Here is a 27,009-nt window from a genome sequence, read left to right as displayed (position 1 = left end):
TAATAGTTTTATTTATCATAACTTCTATACCACAAAATATTGTGATAACATTTTGTCCATATCTCACCTCTTCTACTGGTCAGATAGTGTAAATCAAACATCTTAGCTCTTCGTAAAAAAAAATACATAAATAAAAATTAGCATCTCTTTTTGTGTTGAAGATATATTTGGAAATCTTCACTAAAACAGTAAGTTTGATGTTTTGGTTTTCTCTGAACGTCAGCCACTTTTATTAAGGCGGACTTGTTCAGTTGCTCGTTAACGCAAACAATGAGCGAGGCTATCACGCACCCTCCTTCAGTCGCAGGAGAACCGCGGCGTCGCTGGGCTCGCTGCAGAAGTAACCTCCGCCCTGGTTGTCCCAGAACAGCGCGTCCTGCCTGGCCTGCAGCTCCTCGGCCCACCGCAGCCACTCCGTCTGGAACGTGGCCTCGTACAGGTCCAGCAGGCCGCAAACGACGAAGGCGTAGTCGTCCAGGAAGCCGCAGATAGGCGGGGATCTGGGCGACGCACAGAGGGAAAAGATGAAATGAGGGCATTAATCATTAAGTATTAATCGTTGGAGCAATGTGGAAAAGCACAGTGAAGAGCTCCACTGGCAAAGTAGTTCAGGATTTTTTTTTTTTTTTTTACACTTCATATTATATTCAGTAACTGTCTGTGCAAACCAGAATAGAAATCCAGGAAAAAAACAACAACCCACAAACACATTCTCAGGTAGGGCAGAGAAAAAGATAAACTTTTATATGTTTGACATAGATATGATTTACAATATATAAAAAGACAGATCTGGAAATAGTAAGTACACCTCTAAATCAAATGTTGTACGCACTCATCAAGGACATGAATACCATTAAAATTTGTCAAGGAGGTAGTGATTATGCAACTTTTTGAATAAGAATATATCTACCTAAGAGTGATCATTTCAAAATGACTAGATACAAACAAATAAATAAATAAGCAATCACATGCAATAAATATCCTATAAATGAGTGCAGAAATGATTTTTTTTTATGAAATAGCACAGACTTTATTTATGACTGACACTGTGACGTAGTCGCCAAGATGGTAACAGTGGGGCCCTTATTGTTTATAGAGTGGGAGTTAATTTCTTGGCCAATGGAAAGCTGGGCTTCACAGTGAACAGTGATGGTGTTTTTTCTCTAACTTGTGGCAGGTTTAAGTCTTGGTAGTTCCTTGTACAAATCTACTGAGTTAACAGAACTTTTCCATTAATCTTCGTGCTTTGATGAATAGTAAATCTGAGCTTTACAAATCAGAAATTCCATTTAGTCAAGAAAGACATCTACAGAGCAAAGGGTACATCTCTGTTTCAAATTCTTTAGAGTCATCAATCCCTTCTTCTCCATGTTGAAAACAACTATGTACAGCTCATACTGATTCTGAAGCACTTTCGTCCCCCCTGAGAATACTGAGTCACCACTTTTTATAAACTGTTGTTATTCCACTGTCCCCCCTTCCCTCCAGTACTCACAATGCCATCCTCCCCCACCCCCATGAGTGAGTGCACGAGGACGGACTGTGACAGGAGGCCAGATAGTGCTGCGTCAGGCGAGGCTGATGGTGGCGAGGGTGAAAACCTAAAAGTGATTTGGAGGAGATGAAGTGCATTCTTCTGAGAGGTCATAAAGAGCTATGAAGTCACGCTGCAGTGAGACAAGAAATCGGTTGCGGCATCGGTTCAGATAAAAGGAGTCAGCAAGAATCAGGAGGGGTATCACAAGGTTGCAAATGTTCAGGAGGGGGGGCTGATATTCACAGCAGTTGTTACAAAATATAAATTAAAATACTTGAAACAAATTTGTTTGAATTGGCTTTAGTGCTTTCGAAAAAACCATGCAGCTACAAGCAACACTAGAAGTTGTTCACAAGATGATGTTAATACATGCTGCAATGCTACAACCACAAGGTGGCAGCTCTGTGCACCAAGTGAGATGCTGTTAAAGTTTAAACGATTGGATCTGATTTTACCCAGCCGCTTATGTTTAGTCATGATGGAAGTAATACGCCAGGAAGCTACGCTATGAAGCTTACCAGAATTTGCGTGTTGTAAACAACTATACCCCACTGGGAAGGAAGAAATGCTTCACAGTGGCATTGCTATTTTGCTAGCAATAAAATGTTTTAAGAGCCAGGGTCCTTTGGACGGCACGGTTGAACTGACAATATATGTCCGTTTACAAAAGTTTTTTAGTGTGGTTTATGGAACTCACAGTCTGGCTAGACAAACAGCGCCCCCTCTCTTCCTCACTTCCTCTTGGTTCAATTTTAATTGCTCAAAATTTAGAAATGTGGCCAACATGAGCTGAACGACTTTGTTGACTTCTTCTGCTGTTGCTTCTAAACTCATAGGCAGGAATCTTTAAATTAGCAAGGAAATTCATCGTTCACAACTTTTCCTTCTGTTTGCTGATTTGCACTATTGAAATTCTACTGAAGAAATTCACCTGGATGGGAGAAATCGAATTGCGAAGGAAGGCAATTTCCAGACAAATTGGGAACTAATTTATATTTAGCAAACCAGCTTCATATAACATTACTGGTAACAAAACAGCTCATTCCCAAAGTAAAACTACTCTCCACCTTCCTTCTGCTCCTCAAAGATGTAAATGCATTTCATTTTCGGTTGGCAGGAAGGAGCCCCAGAAAATCCACAGCATCAACTCTACATCCTATTAACCCAGTTAGTCTCAGCTCCTACCATTCCTCCTGGTAAATGGGCTCATGGTCCGTACCTGCCCTGGTATGTATGGAAGCTGAACCAGGTCTGAGAAATGAGCCTCTGTAAGCACTTTCGAAGACGACACCATTCTGAACAGGACGGTAATGAATGAGACGGACGCTGTGGAACAAGGTCGGGGCGGTTAGGCACAAAGTGTGTATTTGTTCACGTATGTGTTTCGAATTGATTATGTTCCATCGAGCAGGTTGTGGGACTCTTGGCACATTTTTCTGCTGATTCGATAGCATTTCACACTCTCTCATTCACTGTAACTGGGACACAGCGGCTCGCCAACGGAACAAGGCCAACAACTGAAGTTGTTGTGTTGGATCAACAAGAGAGTCAATATTTGACTTTAAGGGTGTGTTCTGAGACTAAAAATATTAACATTGTAATGCACTTACTGAATGATAGTAATTTAGTTAGTTGGAATTAAGAGCAAAAAGAAAATCTCTTGTCTCAGCCGTGAGATATTTAGTCTGCATCATCAGTTATTCAATAGGCCTTTGAAGATGAAATTAAAACAAGGCCAATCATGTTAAAATACGCAGGGGTTTATTGAGGAAAGAAACAAGAAAATTAGTTTGAAAAATATTTCTCAAGTAGCACCAAAAAATCAGTCATTTTGATTGCAAAAAAAAAAAAAAACAATAATTATGAAATCCTGAAGGAACTTCCTGATAAAATATGTGGAAAATGTTTAAGCGGTATGACTACTTCACAAAGTACTGTGTCTTACATCTGTTGCACCTCCATCTGGTCTCCGCGGTAACAAGATCGGAGCATGTTCTGCTGATCGGGTTCCCACAGGTGCTCCTTCAGGAAGTTTCCCGCTTGCACCGCTCTCTCCAGCAGCACCTCGTTCCCCAGCACGGCTCCAACCCGAGCAAAGCCAGACAGCATCAAGCCTGCAAGGGAGGAAGTGGTAATAATGATGCTTGTGGTGGTGATTAGCTCCAAAATAACTTCATCTCATGTTAAAACATCACGTTCCCTTGCCAAGGTGCCAATGTGTAGCCCGCGCCAAAATTCCCAGCGCAGTTATTTCTGCCCCCCAAACCCTTATTGCTCTCTTTGAAGTTTCCCCACGTTCTCTCATCCTTCACTTCATCCTTCCCTTCCTTCCTCTGTCCATCCCTCCACACCTCTTTCATGTAGAGTATCAAAGCCAATGGTGCACAGCCCGGTCTTCAAAGTGCGGCGGCAGCGGAGGACAGGTGATTAATGGAGGAGTTTGTTCATTAGAGAGGAGAAGAAGAGGCTCGGGACTAATTGGAAAGTTCTCGGGATGGCAGGGCCTCATTACCTTTCTAACATACCGTCAGGAGACATCCGGTGAAGGAACCCAACTTGTGGGTGAGCATGACTGTTTATGCGTGTGCTTAGTAATGAACTGCGTTTTTATAGATAATGGGCAAAACAATGGCAAGGAGCGTTAAAATTAGTGCCACGTTAATGTGGAAAAACAAAAGTTTTATTAATTGAAACGCTTTTTCTCCACCTTGAAAGACTTTCATGGTTTATCTCGTCACACCTGCAAACCTCAGTGTATGTCTCTAGATTGTCATCTGATGCGGGTTATGATCCAAACTGGAAACCGTACAAGACTTTCCACTATTGATCCTTCACTGAATGAAGAAAAGATTGCTTCCACTTCACACTTTGGCACCGCTTTGTGCTGATAACATAAAATCCTAATAAAATACATTAAATGTTTTGGTTGTGATATGACAAGCAGTAAAAATAAATAAATAAGGTATTGAAATCTGAGATCTGCTGCTTTTACTTTTCGCTGCCTTGTCAGACTTGGACTTTACCATTCCAGGAAGCCAGCATCTTGGTGTCCAGGTGGGGTCGCGGGCGAATCTGCCTCACTGCTGCCATTCTGCCTCTGGCTGAGGTCATGAGTTCGTTGAATTTCTCAACCGTGATGCCAAAGTGAGCAGCTGTTAGCTCCGCTGAATAACGGACTATCAGCACATTTTTCCCCTGCAGCTCCCCGTGTGGATCCTGGCAATAGAGAGCATAACGTCTTCACCAACACCGACCCTGAACGCCTGTGGCGGTCGTCATGTCGACGAGCGGAAACCATCAAAAGCAGATATGGCCGTAATGTTAAAACAATACAACCAGACCTGCTCAGCTGCAACGTTGCCTTGCTCCTTGACTCCGTAGTGGTGCATAAAGATGTCTGCGAGCGTGGCGGCTCCGACCGCGCCCTCTACCACATCAGGCAGGATTTCCCGCACTTCTGAGGCTGTCCACACACAGAAGGCCCCCTCTCGCTTCTCCAGCCCCCCTGATGCTGGGATGGAGTCAGCGTCTTCTGCACTGTAGAAGCCTCCAGACTAGAAAACAATGCAAACAGTGCTAATTTATTAACACAATGGGTAAAGATGTGCTAAAAAGGATCTAAAATAAATGAATCCATTAAAAATGTTTGAGGAGTCAACCGTGGCAGAAATTTTCTGGGGACAAAAATTTTCACATAAAAAACAGTTGAGACAAAATACCTGGAAAAACGTTTCAAAAAACATCTGCTAAGCTACTTAGTTTATTCTACCATTGGCACAATAAACAGTGGTTATTAAAGTGAAAGTTATTAAAGTGAAAGTTGGTTCTTTCATCAAAATAATGGTCCAAATCATTAAACTAAATCAATACATGACAATTAAATACTTCAAAGTACTGACTGAAAGAGTACCACTAATACTGCAACCAGGGATTTTGATCAAAATAATTATTTGCTGGCAGACGTTTTTCCCCACTGAATAAATGTTAGAAAATTAAAGATGAGATATTTTAAAAATTCAGTCAGACATTGGAAAAAAGAACTTACATTTTAAGATTTAACAATTCTCATAAATTTTTACCAGAGGGGACAATAAATGTTGCCGGCAACATAAATAAATAACGACGCTATAAAGACAATTACAGGATTTTTAAGACATAAATATGTTGATATAAGTTATTTCTGTTGACACAGAGACTCTCTACAGAAAATGATCCTGGGCACAGTACTTCATTAGATTATAATTACTTCATAAATCTCAGAAAATTCAACAGTCACAGTATGGTTTTAATTGTATGCTCTGTTCACTCCTGTCCCCTCATTAATCAAAGAGGAGAAAGGCTGACCTGTACAGGAGAGCTTTAACAGGATTTGTCAGCAATGTTCCACTCAGAGCCCCAAGGGACGTACGAACATACTAGCAGTACTCAAGAGCAACTAAGACAGTTTTCACACAGAAGACAGCAGCAGCCAAGCTGTCGATGATTCACCTTGTCACTCAGGTCCCTGGAGACGTACAGCAGGATGTCCTTAGCCACGTCTGCGTAGAACTGCTCACCTGATACCTGGAGAAGAATGGAAAACACCTGCATGAGGGCTATGATTCAACCAGAGCTCGACCCCTCGCGGTGTCGTCTTGTGATTTGTCAACAGGATGTTCCCTGCAGAACCTTACAAGAGCGCTCAGCCTACTTGTACATCATCATTACACACAGCGAGTATATGAGGCTGTATTTCAACTTGTGCCTGTTGCTCTTTGTTATTTAGTTTGAGTCTACACACCAAAAACTAAACAGGTCGGTGCAGCAGACTCTGAGGAAGATGCCACAAACTGAGACTCACTAGTTTTTATCAAATCTTAAACAAAACACAACAAAACCCCATCAACTGTGAAATGGTGAAGGCTCACTCAAGTCTCACACTCAGGGTTTTTGACTGGCTCAGTAAAGTGCCAGTGAATAACTTCTTTACCGTCCTCAACATTCTGTCTGCCGTAGTTCACTGACAATTTTTAGGATCTACCAATTCTCTAGATCTGTGATGATTATCACACAGAGACACAGTTGGGTATAGCAGAGACTGTACTTCCTACCACAACAAAAATGTACCTCGGTACAGTGTGATTTAAGGTACAGTCTACAACACTGCCATCCTGGACACAAACTGTCTGGGTTTTTACATTCAGGTCAACACTACAGAGCATCATTTGCAAAATCAAGAAAGTTTTATCTCCTGTGTTGCATCTCTGATGAACACAATTGACACCTTACAGAAAGAGTAGTCAGCTACTTTACTGTGAAACAGAAATACACACATTGACACTCTTCTATTATATATGTTGCACATAATGAGTGTAAGTACATATACATTTACTTTGCTTTTATCTCCTCTAATGAAGTTCACATTTAATGTCTATGAAGTGTGAGCATGTGAAACTGAAGTCAAAATCCTTGTTTGTAAGCACAAACTTGGCCAATAAAGCTGATTCTGAAGAGAAACCCAAACCTGAAAAGCGGTTATGTAAGCCACAGCCAGCTGAGCCTGGTCGTACAGCATCTTCTCAAAGTGAGGGACGTGCCACGAAGAGTCCGTGGAGTAACGATGAAAACCCTGGAAAAACAGCCGCAGAATGAAGTCGTTTCCCGTAAAACTGTTAGAAAAGACGTACAGCAAACACCAATGCTGTATGACTGAGGAAATGAAGCTCTAACTGCTTCACTTTGCTTCTAACAACTAATATTTATCTCACCACAAAGTACACTGAGGAGAAGGGGAAGGAAAGTTAAAAACAAAAAAAAAACATCTACAGTAAACTCTTGCTTGGAGAACCGCAGCACAGAATGGCATTTTAGGGTCACTGACCCCTTTAGAAGTCAGGTCTCCCTAAATGTGCTACTGTCAAAGTTGGAAACATGGAGTTTGCTGAATACAACTGAGACTTTAACTGTAACTGTGTGGCCTGGTCAGACTGGGATTACAAGACAATGTAGTAAATTGGGGCTGTGCACAGCACTCAAATAAAGGTTGGATTTTCTTCTAAATCTTTTTGACACAAGACAATGTGGCAGCAATTTAAAAAATGTCTATTTTAAGGCCTTTTCCACATATTTACTAGACGTACATAAAACATATCCAAGTAAGGAAAGACATGCAGATAGTTGAGTTTCCAAAGGTAGTTAACCATTTTTTTTCAGCAGTTTGGCATAAATAATCTAATCAACTGACATTAATTGTATGGTTTTCTGATTGGATGGATGGTAATCAGGCTCCAATTGAACTAAATGATTAGGTTGTATTGAAATGACTTGAATTTGTTAGAGGTTAAACTTGACCCAAAATGGTTTCATATCCAATTGGATAGGAACTGGATCAGTTTGTAAAGTTCAATGCCTTGAGGTGGCATTTCCTATGAATCTGTGGTTGAAAAATAAACTGAATTCTGCTCACAGCAAAAATATCACATTCATTACATAACAGCGTAAACACATTTGTACCATTTTATCACAAAGTCAGAAAGTTAATTTGCTCTTTCTTACATCGAGCCTACTGTCTGATACTGTTATAACCAGTTAGCTTGGTTTTACAGCAACTGATTTTTTTACAAGGCACAATATTTGTAAGGTAAATTTGCAAACTTTTATAATTTCCTACGTTCCCAGCTTGGATACCAACCTGTGCAATGTGGTCGTGGATGCCTCCCAGTGCCATCATTCGGAGTGTGTGCAAGGCCATCTGGAGTGCCTCGACCCCCTCTGAGGTGGAGCAATTCACGGACCAATAAGACATGAGGAACATCATATTCACTGCAGAGGGACAGAAAGACCAGCTCACATGACTTCTCATCCAGCTGCTATACATCTGGGAAGCATGTCTGAACTATGGTGCAAACAGAACCGAGGATTGGAAGAGCTACCATTTTCTGTAGCCATTTCAGCTAACCCATCACAACAAATGGAAACTAGAGAGCTGCAGATGAGCACTCTGGCTCCGGGTGAGTCTACCTGGTGAGGGGAACTTTGGAGCATCTCTAAAGCCTCCGTACTCTTCCTCATAGGAGTGGGCCAGCTGCTGGAAGCAGCGATTAGCAACGTCTGGGGCCAAGGGAGGGCTTTCTCCTGGGTTGGCAGTGATGGTTGTGCCTTTCTTTAGAGCGTCGATTATCCTCTCACCACTGGACTCTAAAGTCGCTCGGTTGTTCTGCCACTGCAGAGAAGAAGCCACTTTTCAGAGCCTCTTAATGAACACATTGCAACGTGACGTCACGCATGCAAGATCTTGCCCCCAGCTCCCTGCTGGAGCTCTGTAACAATGACTGCAGTTGGTTTTAGCTGTCAAATTGTCAACATAACATAAATCTTAAATGTAAGCGTGATGCATCAAAGGAAAAGGGGTGCAGTGCTAAGCTACTAATTGCCAACACTATGACATCTAGATAAGGAATATCAAGACACAATAACAATTCACACGTCAGAAAAAAGTTCTAATTTAAAAAAATATATATAGCGATGGTGAGGGAAGTATGCCAGTTATGCTAGCTTGGTTTTGTCAACCTTCACATGTAGATATGCTGCAGAATTTCACATGTTTTAGTTCAGTTAAAGGGACTCCACACAAACAATCTGACAGATAGATGTTCTGTTCTTTGTGTGGGAAATGTTTGTGTTTTTTGGCATTTAATCCTGATACACTAGTGGAGCTGTTGTGGGCTGATCTGCCGGCTCACAGCAGAGTAAAAGGGGACAGCGGCAGATTTTCAGACATTTGCAGAGGCATATAAGACCTGTTTGTCATATAAGTGAGGGCCGTTCTCCCAAAATTCAGAAAAGTGGGCCAACCTATTGGTGCACGCCTAATATTTAAGTCACTTCTTAACATTTTTAGTTTAATTATCGAGTGTTTCTACAAAGTGCTGCCACCTGTTCAATGATTCTCATCAGAACTGTCTTGAAGCCCGGTCTTCTTCCTTGGTCCCTCGGGGGGAAGTAAGTACCTCCGATAAAAGGTCGAAGGTCGGGAGTTAGCCACACACTCATGGGCCAGCCTCCACCACCACTTGTTGCCTGACATGAAAATAAACAAATAAAAACAACCAAATGCAAAAAACAGCCTGTGTTGAGAAAAAAAGTCTAACAACAAATACACAAACCTGCACAAAGGTCATGTAGACCTTGTCCACGTCAGGTCTCTCTTCTCTGTCCAGTTTGATGCAGACAAAGTTGTCACTGAGGATTTTTCCAATCTCCTCATCTTTGAAGGACTCCCTCTCCATAACGTGACACCAGTGGCACGTCGAATAGCCCACTGGTGGTTGGAGACGATCATAGAGAGCAAATGCAGAGTGCTGAGAACAGGCATTTTGTCACTTCAGTGTAAATCTTTTGATAAGTGGTGTGAAGGTTTTACTGTCATAGTCTTACAAAATCAGAGCCTGGTAGCTACTTTGAATAATTAATCGAGCTTACTGTTCAGTTTGATAACTGGTTAGAACTGGAATACATGTATGTATGATTAAGTTGAAATCAGTTGAATTTTGTTATGAATTGGCTCTATGTAGATGAAATTGAATTAAAGCATTTCTTTATATTTCATGAAAAATCCACACTGATATTTTTTATTTTTTTTAGATTCTCCGTTTTGAACTGAATGAAACACAATAAAATACAATCACTTGGGATTAAGTAATAATAATAATAATAATAATAATATTGTTGAATTGAACATCTTACCTGATAAGAAGATGGGTTTGTCTTCTCTTCTTGCCTTTTCAAATGCCTCATGTCCCCATGGATACCTGCAAAATCAGACAAAACAAACAAACAAACAAAAAAAATCACATTTCAACATTCCAATTTCTTAAAATGAATAAATGTCAGGTTTGAAGGGCCTCACCAGTCGACGGGGTTGTGTGCATGTTGCAGCAGGTATGGCGACCGCTCATTGGCCAACCTGTTTGTGTGTTTGGGATGCGTGGACGGTGGATGGCTACTCCCTGATGCCATGCTCAGGAACACAGACGGACTGTGCACACAGCAAAAATACAGCCACTACAACAACCAGTAGCTTTATCTTTATTTCAATATACAAACTTGGTACTACTGTGTATCACTTTGACATGTATAAGTGGAAAATGTAAAACGGACACACTGTTAACTAGTGTTCCAACTCGACCAGGGCTGCAGCTAATGACTCATTTATCAATTGACTATTCTATAGACTATTTTTGATGATTAATCAATTCATCGCATAAAAAAAATTGGCATATTTTGCAGATTTTCACTTAAGCCCTTTTTTACACACTATTTGTTTCTATTGCCAGACCTCTCCTTGCCCACAGCATCACAAGAAGCAATGACTCTTTGAAGATATTTGGATGATATGAGTTATGTCAGCATTCAATTTCCCTTCAGGATAAATAACGTTTTTTTTTTTTTTACTGAATAAAATTTCTTAATTTATTTTTTATTAGAAAAAAAACATGCAGCTGTCTGGCGTTAAACTGTGATAAATTTACACAGTATAGGTTACAAGGTTAAGAAATTTGCTATCTCTAGGCAGGTGCACCAATCAGGAAGGCCGAACGTCAAATTTCTATTTGAGAAACATACCAGGATCTTAAACTTTGGTTGCAAATTTTATTACCTTTGCAACCAAAGATCATAAACTTTGGTTGCAAATTGTATTATCTTTGCAACGAAAGATCATAAACTTTGGTTGCAAAATTTTATGCAACTTTGCATAAAATTTGCAACCAAAACATTTTGGTTGCAACCAAGAGTTGTAGCTACAAGATATAGCTACATATCTAGAAGCTATATGAAAATAGCTACAAGAGCAATTATAGGGAGGAGTAATAATATTTATACAGCCATGTTGGCAGCAACAAATGCCTTCAAGTGTTTGTAACGCCTATGCGCCTGAGCTTAAGATAAAAAAAAAAAAATCTCATGTCTGGACATGGTCCTTCATTATTCTCTGTTAGCATGTGAAATTCATGGTTTCCCCAATTAAAGCAATTCGTCCAGTCCCTGAAACGGAAGCTCCACACCACTGCACTACCACCACCGTGCTTCTGCAGAATGCTAGCATAATAAAGCTATTATAGTCACAGTATGCTAACGGCTAAAGGTGTCGATATGAGCCAAATGGGTGCAAGACAAAACCTATTTTACATTTGCGCAGTACTAGGTAAGCGAACTCCATTTAATTCTTTTACATTTTAATGCAACTAGTCCCACAGGTGCAGATTCGTCCTTGTGTAAGTATGAGCGTACGCCTTACGACAGACTGAGTCTTTTCCCTGCTGTCGGCCGAAATCTTTACATTACAAAAGCAATGAATATATGAATTTTTGACACCGGTATGGCTAATTGTCAGTGTCGGCGAAGACACGTCCAGACGTTCTCATGGTAACCAGTAACAAAAGCTAACGCGTGCTATGTTACAGCTATGAAGGTAAGTGCTGGAACATTTTTATCTGTGCCGAATTTAAGGAGAGGGTCTTTTAACTTGAATTCATCGTCTGTGTTCAGCAGTGCACTCCTCTTGACAAAGGTTAACGTTTTGTCACGTTAAATACCAGTTTTCCGACATGGACTTTCGAGTGGCGCTTAACTCTCCACTGTTCTAATTCCACCAGCAGCCAAACGACAATGACGCACTGGAAAATATCGAGCGCTCCTTTCCTCTCGTTGTCAGTTGACAGGAGCGTCATTTAACTATTCTGCTCTAGCCTTATTACCTGAGGTAGCTGGCCGACACCGACTGTGGCCGGAGGAGCAGCTGGGACCTGCCTCTCAGTGGATGGGGAATGTTTTCGAAACTCCTCGTGGGACCAGCTGAGCTCCGCCGCGGACTGGCAGCGGCCACGAAGCGAGCGGTCCCCGCGCGAGTGTCTCTAAACGCCGACCAGCGCCATGCCTGCCTCCACATCCTAATCCACTAAGTGCATGACTGTAGCGCACTAGCGTTAGCCGCTTTATTGACATACAGCAGGCTCCACTTCCATGCGCTCTATTGCTGCAGTTCTTCTCGTTCGACGCAAGATGGCGCTCGAGGCCAAAAAAGTAAAAACGAAGCACTGAACTTGGCTGCAGAGTTCTCAAAGTCTGGCAAAAAATACTCAAGAAGATTAGAAGTTTTGAGAAATATTTCAGCTCACGTTAACTAACTTCTGTTTTTTTCCATTCCTTCTTTTTCCTCCCTTGTTTCTTCCTGCTTTCCTTCCATCTATGCTTTTCTTACAAACCAATTTCCCCACCTTGTTCCATTCCTTCCCTCCCTTCTGACAGTCCTGTTTTCAAACTCCCTTCTCTGAACATTTCCTCTTTTGTTCCTCATGTCCTACTTCTATTCCTTTCTCGTATCAGTTAAGTTTTTCTTTCACTCCGTGTCGCTTTTCTTTACGCCTTTCCTTTTTTGCTCACCGCCTCACTTTCTCTCCTTTCTTCTACAAGTCACACCTCACTGTGTTCTTTCCTTTTCTCCTTCTTTTCCTCTTTTTCTCTTCCTCTATTTCCTTCCTGTTTTCTGGCGTTGTCACATTCAGGCTGTAGAAACAACAAATCCCACGTAAAGCCTTTGTGCTCAAAGTAAATGTCTTTAATTTGATCAGAACTTTTAACTCTTAAAAAAAAGTTAATTATGGAAATCACATGACAATTGTGCATTAAATCTGTTACATTTAAATGTTGCCATCTGATGCCAATTCATGCAAAAGATTGCTGCATTTATTTGGCTCCAGGATAAAAACAAACGATGCGTCGACAAAACGTAAAGCGTCGAGAAGTAAATGCAAAAATTAATCTCACAAAAAAGAAAACAACAACAAATAAACTAAAGAGGTTTTTATTGTCCTGTCGCCCGTTTCAAGTTGAGCTTCACAATCGTTGCGACAAAATCATCTCGGGTCACCACGTCTGAGGCGACGATGTTCATTGGCGTCTTGTCGTGTTGCTGCTTCACCCACCGTAGCAGCTTTGGCAGGCCCCTTCGCACGACGTTGGTGAAGTTGTCGCAAATGCGGAGGATGTACCAGAGGATTCCGGAGTTGTGAGGTAGGGTCGGATTCAAGCCACAGACAAAGAAATCTGGACAAGGAAGGGACACAGATGTGTTCAGAGGCACGGTGGAGACCCAGGTCGTAGTCTCTAAAAAGGGAACGAAGCCAACAAATGGTTGTAGAGACACTCACACGTGAAGGATTTCTCCTTCTCCAAAGCCTGACAGAGCTTGGCTGTAATTACCGCACGGTCCATGCTGTTGCCATAGTAATAAATTATTTTTCTCCATAACACAGGTTGAAGTTGTATGTGGTCGTACGAGACTATGATGTTTTTGCCTTCATTCCAGCAGCTCATCAGGGTGGGAGAGTGCTGTGGTGACACATTATCGTTGTCCCTTAAGAAGGAATACTTTTGAGAGATTTATGCCCAAAATGATGGTCAGCAGAAACATTACCGTCTTTGGGAGGAGTTTGCTTCCAAACAGGTTTTTCAGGAAGGTGATGAGGTGGTCGTGAAGTTGTTTGGAGATATTTTTGTCAAACCCCTCAAAGTGGGATAAAGACAAGATGATGATTTCTTTAGGATGACTCTCTGCCCACGTGTTTATTTCCCTGAGTACAGTCTGAAATTAGGGGTGTATGGGAAAGGGAATACACAGCCACATTCAATCAAAGCTTCTTTATTATATTTAACACAATGAGTGAACAACCCCCCAAGAAACACGAATGACTTTGGTCCACTCAATACCCTTCAGAGATTGAGTGTTTACCTCAACATCGGTTCGGGTGTACAGGCCGTGGTAAAAGAAGAGCCTGGTGGGATTTGTGTCGTTTGGCTTGCGGGCAATCCTAAGGTCAAAGTAGCGAGCTCCGGCATTCAGCTGCTCAGTTATGCACACCTCCTGTGATCAAAAGACCTGGAAATTTAAACCCCTTTTTCATCTCTCTTAGAAATACATTTGCTGTTAAAACATTCCTTACCTGAGTAGCTCCCCAAGTGTGGATGATTTTACGTAGGCAGTAGATTCTGCTGAACCTCCTCAGTCTCTTGGGCTCGATGATTTGAGAGTGGATGTCCAGGTCATAACTCATCGAGTCATGGCTTCCTAAAGATGATGTAGGAAAACCACTGCTCTGGGTTGTTGGTGTCTACAAGATAACCACTCGTATTCAAGTGTGGTTTCCTAAAATGTTGAGTTTAATATAACTCGGGCTGCTAGTGCTGCTGTTTTTTGAGGTTCTTCTTACTTTTTCATCGGAAACACCCATTGCGCTGACTCCAAAGGATTTATTGAGACTTTATGAAGTTCAGTGACTTCTTAAATGAATGGTTTAGGATTTCCTTCAAATGCAAATCTAAAAAGTGTGATAGCTTTTGCATTCATGTCCTCTGACTCAGTTTGTAGAACCATTTATAGTTGCAATCACAGCAGCAAGTTCTTCAGGGTACACCTCCGCCAGATTAAAAGATGCAATGAGTTTTGCATTTTTGTTTCATTTCAATAAAACAATTTTGAGGGTTTGAATATTTTGTATTCAATTGAATATTGACCATTGAATATTCAATATTGACGAATAAATATTTAGTACTGAACATATGTTCAGTGTATTGAACATATTGATCATGTTGAAGGTTGCCTTATTTTTATGATATTAGTTTGGTTGTTCCTAAAAAGGGACTTGCAAATTAATGTTGACCCAAACCATAAAAATCACAATTTTGGACATTTGTGTTACAAAAGTAGACAACGTTTTAAGCGGAGGCGTTTGTATAAACTCAAGTCGGCGCCCAGCAACAAGCATCAGATATTGGTCACTCAGTCTTCAGGCTTAGCCAGGTTTGATGAATGGTTTTGATAAAGTCTGCTTCGGAGGAAAAACTCACTGAATATTTCTAGTTCTATTTCATGTATAAAAAATAATAATGAAAAAAACAAAACAAACAACAAATCACAGAATACCAATGAGAAGTTAATTTTCCAATAACTTTCTTGAGATCTCCAGAAAACAAACTTTGTTTTCTGTAGATCTTGAACTGATTGGTGTGCCAAGCCTGACTCCATCCCTCAAATGCATGCAACAGCGACAGACATGAGTGTAATTACACCCATTAAATTGTGTCGATTAGAAGAAGTTGGACTAGGATCAGCTTAGATTCTGATATAGAAAACAAGCCTACGTTCTTTCATCATGACTACGTTCCTGCCTCCTTGACAGAACCGGATTATCCCACCTGGTATGACCAGTTTGAACAGAGGGACGGTGTGAAGCTCAGTTGGCAGTTGCGACATCCAATCAGCGTAGCTCATGGTTTTTCCTCTTTTAGATCAGACGACAAAAATCTGACTCCTAATCTCCTGAAAACAGAAAAATCCAAGAGGAAACCTCACCTGTCGAAGCTCAGAGACAGAAATGGGAATGTTCCAGGTGGTACTCACCCCACTGAGGTATACCTCTCCTCCTCGGTCAGGTCTGCCAGGGCACCTGTGACTTACTATGCATGAGTGGCTGAATTGTTACTTTTCTCTGAACCATTGTGGGAGGAGAGAAGCAGTTGTTTCTCCTGTTGGGTGTTCAGATTTTATGATTTCCTGTGCAACTTCCTCATACAATCATTACTATTTATCCTACCCAAACAAACGCAAAACAAGTCTTTCAGCTTTCAACGTAAACTCTGCCACTAGAGCAGGTCAGCTACTGGTTGCATCATATTTGATCTGGACCCAGCGTTAGTGTCTCTAAACACAAACGAGGACATTTTTTTAAATTGTCGTGGAAAAAATAAATACATTTCCAAACACTGTTCAGGGAAAATCACTCAGTCAGGTTTATTCATGAATTGTGCACAACTCAGAGAGCTCCTAAGACAATCAATAATGACGCAAGTCTGGATGCAAGGCTCTGCCAGGCAGAGACAACACATGAGTTTTATGCAAGGATAAGGGATCCAAAGCAAGGAAAACAGTCGTGGTTCCCATGCAGCTGTGGGAAACAACCTTGTACATGTAACCCAAACAGCTCAGGTAATTTGTAATTTTTCCACCACATAAACTCATAAACTGAAAGGAACTACTCAGAATTACAGCCCTACAAGTTGGATGTTTGGTCGCATGACAATCAAGAAATCTTTCAGCTACAGAAATTCCAATGACATGTTTGTGTGTGGCAGACCGGTTGAGCCACAACCAAAGCTCCGCCCCCCCCACCATGCCACCACAACCAGCCGACCAATCCCTGCTCAGTCTGGACACATTTCTTTGTTGTACCCATGCAGGAAGTAGAACAGGAGCAGAAACAAGTTTTAGAGTGATGTACAGTGACAGATTTTCACCACATGTATTTTACACATAGGTCAAAGGTTCTGGTCAAACCAAATATAAGCAAATATCCCCCAAACTTTTCAGATTTTTATTCCGAACCTACAAGAAAGACCATTTGTCATTTCCTTTCTACTTCACATTAATACACTAAATTGTGCTGCAGGCCTCCAACATGGCAAGGTACTGCAAGCACCATACTGCCCTCTAGTGACCGAAAACATTCACTGCTCCATCGTCTGCCTCAAACACTGACAGCACTACCCGCTGCACAAACTTGCCCGCTGTTGATCCGGTAATAAATAGGTAGGTATTTCTGCCACTTCAATAAAGTTTTTTTTTTTTTTTTAGGAGAAATTTTTATGAAAAGCACATATTTCTTTAGCAAAGTGAGCAATCAGGACAATAAACTAGAGAGAGAAGTCCAATTACTCAGAGCGGAGACGGAACGATGGCTCCCTCTGAGGAGGGGGTCAGTCTGGCCAACTCTCTCACCGGGGAATGCTGGGATGCATTTAGTCTTCAGCCCTACTAGGAACACGTCCCAGAGTCACTGGAGTACCTCCTGGAGATGCATAATGCAGGAGAAATGCTTTTGAAATTCATAATTTAAGCAAAAACGTACATATTTACACAAAGGTTAATAACTTTTTACGTGGGTGCAGCATCATCTAACTTTGAAGCAGAGATGTCCTGGCATGTGGGTCTTTATGGGCATTTGCATGTTATTATTTCATGAACATGTCCTCATGCTGCTGAAATGCAGTTTAATGTCATGTAAGGATTAAGAAATTAATTTTTTAAAAAGGGAGGAAGGGAGTTCCACATGTTTCAGAGTTTACTCAAAACATGTCAAGTTGATGTTTTGACGTGTAAATTATCTTTGTAAGTTACAAAGAAAATTTACAAAGATAAAAATCTTTAATTCTTAATTATGCACAAAATATTTGGGACTCTGGCAATTATTGGCTCTAATTCTGACTCGACGCCTGATAGTTTTTCAACTTATGAGAAACAGAAAAAAATAATAATGACTTTTCTTTGACCCAGTTCAGTATTAAAGTATTTTGATATCATCAAAATATACTGATATATACAGTTTAAATCTACCTAAACTCACTGGGGGTCAGGTAGACAGAAGCGATTAACTGCTCTGGTAGAGCAATCAGTTGCAGGACGACTATCAGAACATTTTGAAATACATTCAATGCAACTTGTTGCTGCTCTGAACGCGTTTCTTTCATCAAGCGGTTTTAGTTCTGAGTCTAGGATTATCTGGCACCAGGTGGTGAAGAGAAGAGAGTTGGGTGTCTTGGCAGTAGGTCGAAGTGTTGAACTGTGGCGAATTTGAACAGCAGCTGAACGGATTAAGAAGCTGCTGCGACCTGACATGAAAAGACCGGATTAGTAACGCCTGCTGAGTACCTGAGAAGAAAGTATAATCTGAGGGAAGGGCTGCAGGGCACCTGAGGGTACTGTAGGGTTAATTGTCTGTAAAAGGATATGGTGTTAAGCTGTAAACTTGACAGTTTCTTGATTTTTTTTTTCCACAGATGAAGTGGTGCTGTAGAGGACACTGCGTCCTCCTCCACCTCCCTGAGATCAGTACCCCTCCTGTCCACCAATGTTGGCGTTTGCTGCTCCAATACTTCCTGTTTTTTGGAGCATTCGACTCCAAAATCAAGAAATCAATCAAAGAAATTGAATGCTACTTTGAAACACAGAAACACAACAGCAAATGTACTACAGTATCAAGGTCTGTTCATAACCTCGTCTGCACTGCTATTAATATGCATTATAAATTTAGAACTCTTGGTACATGATGGCGTTCTTCAATTGAAAAAAGTTGTTTAAACTCACCTTTGTATTAATCATGACCTGAATGACACAATCCAAAGTCTATGAATCCCACATGTGTTCTTTATTTATGGTGCATGAAGTCCAAACACTAAAGACACATTTTATGTTCCTTCTATTGCTGACAGTCCCTCTGGACAATTTTTTTTTCACATGCAGTAAGACAGGCTAACATTAGCCAAAGAAATTAAGGTATAAGACACCTCAATTGAAAGGTTAAGGTGTAGGGGCTTAGATTGAAACATCTGCAAGACAGCTTAACTTTCTGCTGTTATTGCAGTATTTCTTAGTCTGAAGCAATGGCTCTTAATTAGAAAATGGTAGATCGGAGAATAAGGTTCCCAGTGGAGGAGTTTTCTTTCTGTCTTGCTCATGAGTGATTGTAGGGCAATAGGTACCCAAAAAACTGAAACTTAGTCTTCCCTACATTCAGATTTAAGACAGTCTCACACCTGTTAATACCTTTTGTTGAGCAGGTATTAGTGTATTTCATCAGAACTTAAAGCCTGACAGAACACACCAAGTGAACAAGGTCTGAATACTTTAGCATGAAACAAGATTGCTGGCTATGTTTGAATAAAGTTCAAGTATAAAAGGGAAGGGAACTATCCTCTGGCGCCCCTGTACATGTTTAAATTGTGTCAGTGAGTTGATTGTTTCCAACATACCGAGGTCATAATGAAGGGAAGCCTAAGATCAAAGAAACCGCACTATTCTGCAGGTTAAACCTAATTCCCTGACTAAAATATATGGTTTCAATATTGGCAACCAATAGGAAAACATGCTTCCACTGAACACCAGGGGGCAGCAAAGACACCGAGCAGGAGCACAACAAGGAAGCGGAGCGATGATGATGAAGAAGAAGGGGGGAAACATTGTGACACAGCAAAGGTAGTATGAAGATAAATACACAGACTCGTGGTGTGAAGCAGTTTAAGGGTTCTGCGTCTTTCTACATTGAAGTCCATGTGTTATTGCGCCGTTTTTGCTGGCGGCGTGTTTGAGACAATCCACGGATATTTGACGGTACAGAGCAGCGCGTGACTCTCAGTGACGTTTCAGAGGTTTCGATTTGATTATTGAGGATTTGAAATAATGGGATACGGTTCGGCTGACATGTAGTTCACCAGAACCGGACCGAATGTTCCGTAACTTGCAACATTCCCGTCGGCGAAGCTCACGAACGACGAAAACAACAATCCAGAAATAAATGCTTGCACTCAACTGTGTGCTGTTTTTCTCACGCCGAATTATTTGGAAGATCTTTGAGATCAATATGGAAACATTGGCCGATGTTCAGCTTTAACGCACACAAGCGTTTCTGGTGTTGCACAGAAAGCGAGAAAGATTTTCGCCGGAGTTTTGCTCAGACAAGACTCTGCAAGGTTTTCGCTGTTTTGTCACGTTGAAACCTTCAGCTGTCTTGTATTTCACTGAGTACCAAGAAGTGTATCATTATGAAGCAAAATGAACACATTTTGATGTTAAAAAATCTGTAAAGTGTGGCGTGCTTTTCTTTGGAGCCAACATCTGGCTCAGTCATTTGCATCTCTCAGGTTTTCTTCCAGGACGGTCCTTGAAGTAGTTCCATCCAGCTTCTCTTTCCCACAGCATTAATTTGCTGCTTACATCTCATTCTAATAGAAAATACTGGAGTTTGTTGCTGTAATGTAACATGAACCCTGAGAGCTGTATTTTTTATTGTTCAAACAGATAGTACACCTTAATATTCATTAATAAGGACAATGGAAACCATGTTGGTTTTACAACAATCTTCCTTATCCGTTTTTAGGCGTACGGCCAATCAGCACAAAGTCAAGTTAATGGTGTTTCTGGATTGGCTGCTTTGCTCATAATTTTAAAGGGGCCAATCAGAAAACAGAAGGAGTTGTGACAACGATTTATTTTGATGTTTTACAATTGTAGTTTGTCTATATGCAATGGTGGCGGAGGAAGTGAACAATGCCGTACATGGCCACATTTCCAAATACCGAGCAAGAGGCTCAAGACATTTTACTACTGACAAAGATGTTGTTCGGATCAACACTTTTCTCTTCGCAGTCGGGGATGATTGCTTACAACGGGCTCATTTTTTGCTTAGCATCACAGTGCAGCTGATGCATCACATATGTCACGGTCAGACGTGAGCGGTTGGGTAAAATCAGATCCGGTCAGTTCAAACTTCAACAGAGTACATGACTCTGGCAAGCAATCATTTCTCTTATAGCCCAGGGTTCAGATTATCTTGCTCTATGCCAAGCATAGGCTAATTTAAGATGTTTTCTCTCAAAATGGTTGCTATGGAAACTTGGTGACAGCTAAAAGATGCCACTCTTTGTTGCAGTGAAGGTGTCTTGACAGCCTTACCATCCGCTGTGCCTTAAAGTCAGCCCTTGTCCTTCCAAGGTGGAAGTTCTGTGGTTCTCTGACTTTAGCATCTTTTCACCAGGTTCTATGTACCAGCTGAGGACCTCTGAGGAAGAAGAATACAGCAAGGAAATCTCCAATCTCAGGCAGGCGGTGTTACAAAACAATGACATACTCCTCGACAATATGCTCTGCCAGGAGATTTACAAGAAAGTCATCAACTGCAGAGGGGGCTGGGGCATCGCAGGCACTCCTCTCCATGCCGCCGTGTCTAAAGGACACCTCAGCTGCCTGCAGGTTCTGCTGGCCCACGGCGCTTTTGTAGACACTGTAGACGTCAAAGCCCAAACGCCTCTTTTCAACGCAGTTCGCGGAAGATACCTGGACTGTGTCCTCGCCCTCCTCGGAGCTGGCGCCAACCCCAACGGAAGCAGGTCCAACAACAGCTCCCCGGTCCTCACCGCTGCCAGGGAGGGCGACGTGGAGATCCTCAGGCAGCTGCTGGTTCATGGCGCCGATGCCAACTCTCGTTCTAAGGTTCTGGTGTGGCCCTCGTACGTCAGGGTGACCAGCGGGCCGCTCTACCTGTCTGCGGTTTACGGACACATGGAGTGCTTTAGGCTGCTGCTCCTCCACGGCGCCGACCCCGATTACAACTGCACGGACGCGACCTTCCACAGTCTCGCCAAGCCGCCCAGAACGGTGCTGGAGATGTGCCTCAGGTACGGCTGCGGCGTGGAGTACATCCAGCTGCTGATCGACTTCGGCGCGAATGTCTATCTCCCTACGCTGATCATCGAGAAGTCCACGAAGCAGAACGAAGCAGTGGAGCTGCTCCTGAGTGAGAGAGGTATGCAAAACCCGCTCAGTATAACCAAGTTACAGTCAAAGTAGTCATATCCCCTCATCATTTTATCACAGCCTGACATGTTGAATGTAGATTATTGGTATTTTACCCGACAGATCAATGCAGAAGTAGAAGGAAAAGTCCCATAAATTGCATGTAGAATAGAATCATTTTTATTGTCTTATAGTAGGGAAATTCAGGTGTAGCAGCAGCAAGTCAAAGATATGCTGGAGGACGTAGCTTCACACAAAGTCAAAAAATATTTGGAAACAGGAATAACAAACAAATGTAAAAAAGCATTTGTCTCTTTTAGAAATGTACAAGAGACCAATATTTATTTATAAAATACAAATGTACATTTGAAGACATAAAAATATACCAGTTATGCATAGCATTTTAGTAATGCATCAGTTATTAAAAATAGCTAATTAAGAGTTTTTGGATAGTCAGTTTGAAGTAAAAAAAAAATCCCACTAGTCTTTTTTACCCCTCAATTTTTGAAATAACATTCAATTGGCTCCAGTAAAACTAGTATTTATATATATAAGAACAGCATGTTTAAACAATTGCACTTATATTATGAAGAAATTCACCTGCTGTGGCCTGAACGCAGCAGTCTCTCAGCTGCACTGAATTGCACGCTCCCTTGTGCGTAACCAAACATTTGTGATCCGTCTACTGCCACAAGGACAGATTGGCTTCAGTGGAATTGCAAGCGTCGTTTTAAAATCAGGGAACATTTCTCCAATCAAAGTGATCAGAAATCGACGACACTCCGATGCCTGATCCCAGCAGGACTCGCTTTGCCTCCGTAACTCTTCAACGCATTGTCAGATAGTGAGACGCATCTCTGATGTAAGATTCCTTTAATAAAACACTTGTTTTTCCCCCCTTTCTTCTTTTTCCATCTTCAGGAAATCCCAAAGCCTTGATCTCACAGTGCCGACTCGCTGTGCGAAGACACCTGAAAGGCATCAACAAGATCCACTGCATCGACGAGCTGGACATGCCGACCAGTCTGAAGCACTTCCTGCAGCATAAAACAGTCCCTGTCCATTTTCAGTAAAAAAAAAAGAAAAAAAAAAGTGTGCGTTATTTTATCATGTCTTCATTTCAGTTCAGCAGCAGGTCTTTGTATAACGCATTTTAAAACCGCTTCCGTCTCTTCATGGGCTGCTCTGTTCAGAGTGTTCAGTTGGAAGGTTAAATCTTTTTTTCTATTTCTTAAAGATGTGGCTGCTTAGACGTTGGTGACTCGGGTTTTGTACAGGTGTATCTCAATAAACGAGAATACGATTGGAGAGATTATTTATGTCAGAAATTTATTCCAAAAAGAAGCTCATGTAGAATTGGAAAATTCACTCGCAGGGAGTGGACTGAGTCTTGAGTCAACGCATCAAGAAACACTTTGCACATGGACTACAAACGTCGCATCACTCCAGAGCCAGCAGAAGCTTCTCACCTGGCGATGGAGGAAACCGACTGGACTGTTGCTCAAAGTCTCATAGAAAGCATCCTTCAACCATGTCAACAAAAAACAAATAAAAGTAATTGAAGCTGGTAGCTCCCAGGTGTCCATATGCATTATGTCAGCATTGTGACAATAAACTTCAAACTACTGGCTTTTTGCTTTTAGTGGCCCTAATCCGTCCCTGTAAACAAACTCTCTAAAAATGACCAACAAATAAAATCACTGGGTCACTTTGTGCTTTTTACATTTGCAACTCCTGAAGGTGGCCACTAGATGGCAATAGATGAAGTTGCATTTAAAAGAAGAAAAATCAAAGATGAGATCTGCTGCGTAAAAATATATGTAGTAAGCATAAAATGAACTCATCCTCTTGTACAGTGACATACCTTCACAGGTTTAATATTGTTAAATCTGTGATTTTACTGCATACGTTCCTAAATCAAAACATGCAGTCAGTCTTGATTGAGGAACGCATTTACTGAACCATGTTGCCACAAATGATGCATTTCATATTCAGAAGCAATAGTAACCATCTCTATTAGTACATCTACAGGTCAGTCAGAGAAGAAATACAGAAAATGTTCAATATATTCAAAGTTTTCTTAAAGGCGAATTTTCTTTAAAAGTAAAAGCACCAGTAATTATGGAGTCACAATCAAAATGGTTTCACCTGGAAGCTTTTTGTTTTGATAGATTTTCAGTGAATATCTCCTGCTGCTACATATTAATCCCCAATAAAATAAAGTACAAAACAGTTGTCAGCATATTTTTAATATTTAAGAAGTTGAATGAAGGCTTCTAAATAAACTCAGAGGATCCTTCAACCATGTCAACAAAAAACAAACAGTAGTCCAGATTTGTTTAAACTTAATCCAAAATAGAAATTTTATTGCCGATTGTATTTTGAAGTAATGCTTCCCTTCCCACTTTGGCTCATGACACATTTTTTTTTGTTGTTTTAAAAAAACTAGAATTAGCTCTTTTATTATGCATTTTGTCTGATTACACCATTTTCATCAAATGTTACAACCTTATGATTACTTTGAGTAACCCTTTTTTCTTTTTTTACTAAATATTTCTTAATTCAATTATATTTGTTGACTAGTTTTACTTCTACAAGGGTAAAAATATGCCCAAGTAGCACTACTCTTACATTAAAAATATATTTTTTAGTTTTTACCACCTGAGATTAAAACAAATCCTGTTAAAAAATTCCGAAGATAAGCAGGTGTGATTCCCCTGATCGACCAGTAGGTGGCAGGAGACTTACACAGCCCTGCAAAAAGCCCCAGCAAAACCACCTGAGCCAATTTATTGTGCCAAAGGCAAATGTAAATTATAATATATAAAGAATGGAAGAAACACCAGATTCAGTACATTTAAGTTACTAGTATGATGTAACCTTATTAAATCTCATAATGCCATGTTCAGCTGCAAAAAAAGACAAAAAGACAGTTTATAAGCTGTCATATTAAATATTTTTTTTCTGAAAAAACACCAGCAAACAAAACCTTCACCAGCACATGAATCACGAAACCTTCCTGTCTCATTCAATGATAAGAATCTCATAGAAAACATGTCAGTTCAAGTACAGCAATCATTGCATGGAAAAGTTTTGCTCACAGTTCAACTTCAAGTAGCGGTAATTCGACTCAGCAACTGGTTCCCTTCTTTAAAACTGAGGTCAGCTGTGCTTCTCTGAGCCGTGGTTTATTTATTTTCGGTCGCCGTGGCGTCCTCAGCCCAGCCCCACGTCCAGTGACATCATCACCACAAATCCCAGAATGGAGGTCCATGAAGCCAGTCTGCCGTTACCGCTGGCAACACCAATAAACGAGAGATAACAGCAGAGGTCAGATGGGTAAATGACTCATAAAAAAGGATTAATGTCAGAAAAAATCTTCGAGAGAAAAAAAAACAAGGAAATTTATGAATTCCAAAAATCAAAAATTTTGACTTTTGGAGATTTTCTGAGAAATTTCCATGTTTTCCTAGGAAATTTCTGAGATTTTCTTTTCCTTGCAAATTTTTGAAGTTTGGAGATATTGATATTCTGACAAAGTTTCTGAGATTTATCTCAAAATTTCAGTTTTTTTTTGTAGCAAATTTCTAACTTGGTGCTCAGAAATCTCATAACTTCTGTGGGTTTTTTTTCTTGCCCACCGAGAGTTCTTCTGCGGAAATGTATTCTCGTCTTTTTTTTTTTTAAATCTGCAACGGTCCTGTACGTTAGCACTCCAGCCTTCTGTCCAAACGTTAGCCATATCTTCCCACTGACCTGACTTGAGCCTCGGGAATGATGTCATCCATGACGACGTAGACCATCGCTCCAGCGGCAAAGGCCAACGCGTACGGCAGCAGCGGTTCTGCGAGTACGACAGCGAAGGCGCCCAGCAGGCCGGCGATGGGCTCCACCATTCCACTGAGCTGACCGTACCTGGTGGACAAAGTGATGTGCTGGAGGCCAGAACCTTTACAGAGCGCTGCGATGAGGAGGTTTGCCTACCAGAAGGCCGTCCACTTCGAGACCCCGGAGCCCCTCAGAGGCAGGCTCACCGCCAAGCCTTCTGGGAAATTCTGGATGCCGATCCCGATAGCCAGATTCCTGAAGGAGAGCAAACCATCGATAATCAAATAAATGTTGATTAAAAAAAAATATCTCCAGATTGGAAAAGGACTGATAAGATTTACAGAAACCAACCACATCTATCAGTCCTGGAGATGGATTATTGGTCTGTTACTGCATCCATAACCAACTGATGGCTTTTGATGGATGTTTCTCTCACAAACCTCTTGAGTCTTTGTAGAACAGCTGCATTTATACTGACAATAAATGACGTACAACTAACATGTGAACCAATTCGATGTCTTCCGAGACCAAATGGTTGCTAAACTTGTTGGCAAAAATGGTCAAATGAAAAGAACTTCAAAATACAAAATTCTGATCTGATTTTGTTTGCCTGCTCAACAGTGAAATTATACAATATTTAATAAAACAGGACAGATTTTTTTTTCTCCAAAGTTAGCATAAAACAGCAGAATTATGTAATCAGATTTTCTGGTCAGTGGAAGGCCAAGAACCAGCTGGTTGCCGCCCCAAGATGACGAACTAATTTTTTATTTATGCTGCAGGCGTATCTGCAATAAAAAAGCTCTGCTGAGGAGCAGATTAAGCAGGTAATTCCACGATGTAACCACTAGATGGCAACAGCAGGCATCTAGTGGTAACATAAAACACGTTTATTTGAAACTTATTCATACTAACAAATTTTAAAAGGTTAACATTAAAACATATTTAACCGTAAATGAATGTTTTTTTGCATATTATGTTAAAATCTTTTAACATAATATGTTTGAACCAAATACCCAAATTAAGGACCGAGTTTTTCACCAATTAAAAACCTTGATAGTCATCTTACCTGGCACTCTCGAAGGTAGCAGAAGTTGTTTTTCCTATGGCTCCGAAACCGACCCCAACAGCCAGGCCCTCTGCAGAGGCAGAAAAGAAATGACAGACGATTGATTTTCATCACTTTGCATCCCACACTGTAGGAAAGAGGAGGAGGAAAAAAGGTAAACCTTAGAAAACGGATAAATAAAGCAGCAAATGACTC

At 41.0% G+C, this 27,009-nt stretch overlaps 4 protein-coding genes across 14 annotated transcripts in view; 1 reads left to right on the top strand and 3 right to left on the bottom strand.

Moving 5' to 3' along the window:
• The window catches only part of spata20 (spermatogenesis associated 20), a 36,404-nt gene extending 23,847 nt beyond the window's left edge, over nt 1–12,557 (bottom strand). For 3 of the 5 annotated variants that reach the window (XR_008607937.1, XM_055057467.1, XM_055057471.1), the window contains exons 1-13: nt 12,274–12,557; nt 10,425–10,553; nt 10,262–10,326; nt 9,682–9,836; nt 9,452–9,595; nt 8,537–8,738; nt 8,208–8,338; nt 7,041–7,145; nt 6,026–6,100; nt 4,879–5,091; nt 4,561–4,753; nt 3,483–3,651; nt 292–500 (exon numbers count right to left, since the gene is read on the bottom strand). Coding sequence is in view for 4 of the 5 variants with exons in the window: in XM_055057467.1 (XP_054913442.1) it covers nt 292–500; nt 3,483–3,651; nt 4,561–4,753; nt 4,879–5,091; nt 6,026–6,100; nt 7,041–7,145; nt 8,208–8,338; nt 8,537–8,738; nt 9,452–9,595; nt 9,682–9,836; nt 10,262–10,326; nt 10,425–10,553; nt 12,274–12,464 (1,981 nt within the window). In the remaining variant the exon portion in view is untranslated. Of the gene's footprint in view, nt 1–291; nt 501–3,482; nt 3,652–4,560; nt 4,754–4,878; nt 5,092–6,025; nt 6,101–7,040; nt 7,146–8,207; nt 8,339–8,536; nt 8,739–9,451; nt 9,596–9,681; nt 9,837–10,261; nt 10,327–10,424; nt 10,554–11,813; nt 11,894–12,111; nt 12,170–12,273 lie in introns of those variants that run through there. The other 2 variants (XM_055057468.1, XM_055057470.1) reach the window with 2 other exon arrangements.
• Nucleotides 12,558–12,637: 80 nt separating this feature from the next.
• On the bottom strand, nt 12,638–17,400 carry LOC129377491 (PI-PLC X domain-containing protein 1-like). Of its 3 annotated transcripts, XM_055057476.1 has the most exons (8): nt 17,349–17,400; nt 15,975–16,099; nt 15,770–15,893; nt 14,518–14,642; nt 14,307–14,438; nt 13,992–14,159; nt 13,726–13,906; nt 12,638–13,621 (listed from the first exon to the last, which is right to left on the bottom strand). In XM_055057476.1, exons 3-8 carry the CDS (start codon nt 15,843–15,845, stop codon nt 13,380–13,382), a joined length of 924 nt encoding a protein of 307 aa, XP_054913451.1. In that variant the 5' UTR covers nt 15,846–15,893; nt 15,975–16,099; nt 17,349–17,400; the 3' UTR covers nt 12,638–13,379. The 3 variants fall into 3 exon arrangements, with proteins under 3 accessions (XP_054913451.1, XP_054913452.1, XP_054913453.1); XM_055057477.1 differs by lacking the exon at nt 17,349–17,400 and having other exon boundaries at nt 15,770–15,885; nt 15,975–16,262; XM_055057478.1 differs by lacking the exons at nt 15,975–16,099; nt 17,349–17,400 and having other exon boundaries at nt 14,518–14,685; nt 15,770–15,855.
• Nucleotides 17,401–18,406: 1,006 nt separating this feature from the next.
• On the top strand, nt 18,407–23,232 carry asb12a (ankyrin repeat and SOCS box-containing 12a). Of its 2 annotated transcripts, XM_055057480.1 has the most exons (4): nt 18,407–18,609; nt 19,486–19,601; nt 21,160–21,927; nt 22,839–23,232. In XM_055057480.1, the coding sequence occupies exons 3-4, from the start codon at nt 21,165–21,167 to the stop codon at nt 22,988–22,990; spliced, it is 915 nt and encodes a 304-aa protein (XP_054913455.1). In that variant the 5' UTR covers nt 18,407–18,609; nt 19,486–19,601; nt 21,160–21,164; the 3' UTR covers nt 22,991–23,232. The 2 variants fall into 2 exon arrangements, with proteins under 2 accessions (XP_054913455.1, XP_054913456.1); XM_055057481.1 differs by lacking the exon at nt 19,486–19,601.
• The window catches only part of LOC129377490 (zinc transporter ZIP11-like), a 120,508-nt gene continuing 115,288 nt past the window's right edge, over nt 21,790–27,009 (bottom strand). For 2 of the 4 annotated variants that reach the window (XM_055057472.1, XM_055057475.1), the window contains exons 7-11: nt 26,815–26,884; nt 25,902–26,000; nt 25,674–25,832; nt 25,019–25,212; nt 21,790–21,914 (exon numbers count right to left, since the gene is read on the bottom strand). In XM_055057472.1, the coding sequence (XP_054913447.1) occupies nt 25,134–25,212; nt 25,674–25,832; nt 25,902–26,000; nt 26,815–26,884 (407 nt within the window). In that variant the 3' untranslated portion in view covers nt 21,790–21,914; nt 25,019–25,133. Of the gene's footprint in view, nt 21,915–22,868; nt 22,974–23,354; nt 23,441–25,018; nt 25,213–25,673; nt 25,833–25,901; nt 26,001–26,814; nt 26,885–27,009 lie in introns of those variants that run through there. The other 2 variants (XM_055057473.1, XM_055057474.1) reach the window with 2 other exon arrangements.

The sequence above is a fragment of the Poeciliopsis prolifica genome, unplaced genomic scaffold (genome assembly GCF_027474105.1).
Source record: "Poeciliopsis prolifica strain line A6 unplaced genomic scaffold, Auburn_PproV2 SCAFFOLD048, whole genome shotgun sequence".
Lineage (NCBI taxonomy): Eukaryota > Metazoa > Chordata > Actinopteri > Cyprinodontiformes > Poeciliidae > Poeciliopsis > Poeciliopsis prolifica.
This window is presented reverse-complemented; position numbering and strand designations above follow the sequence as displayed.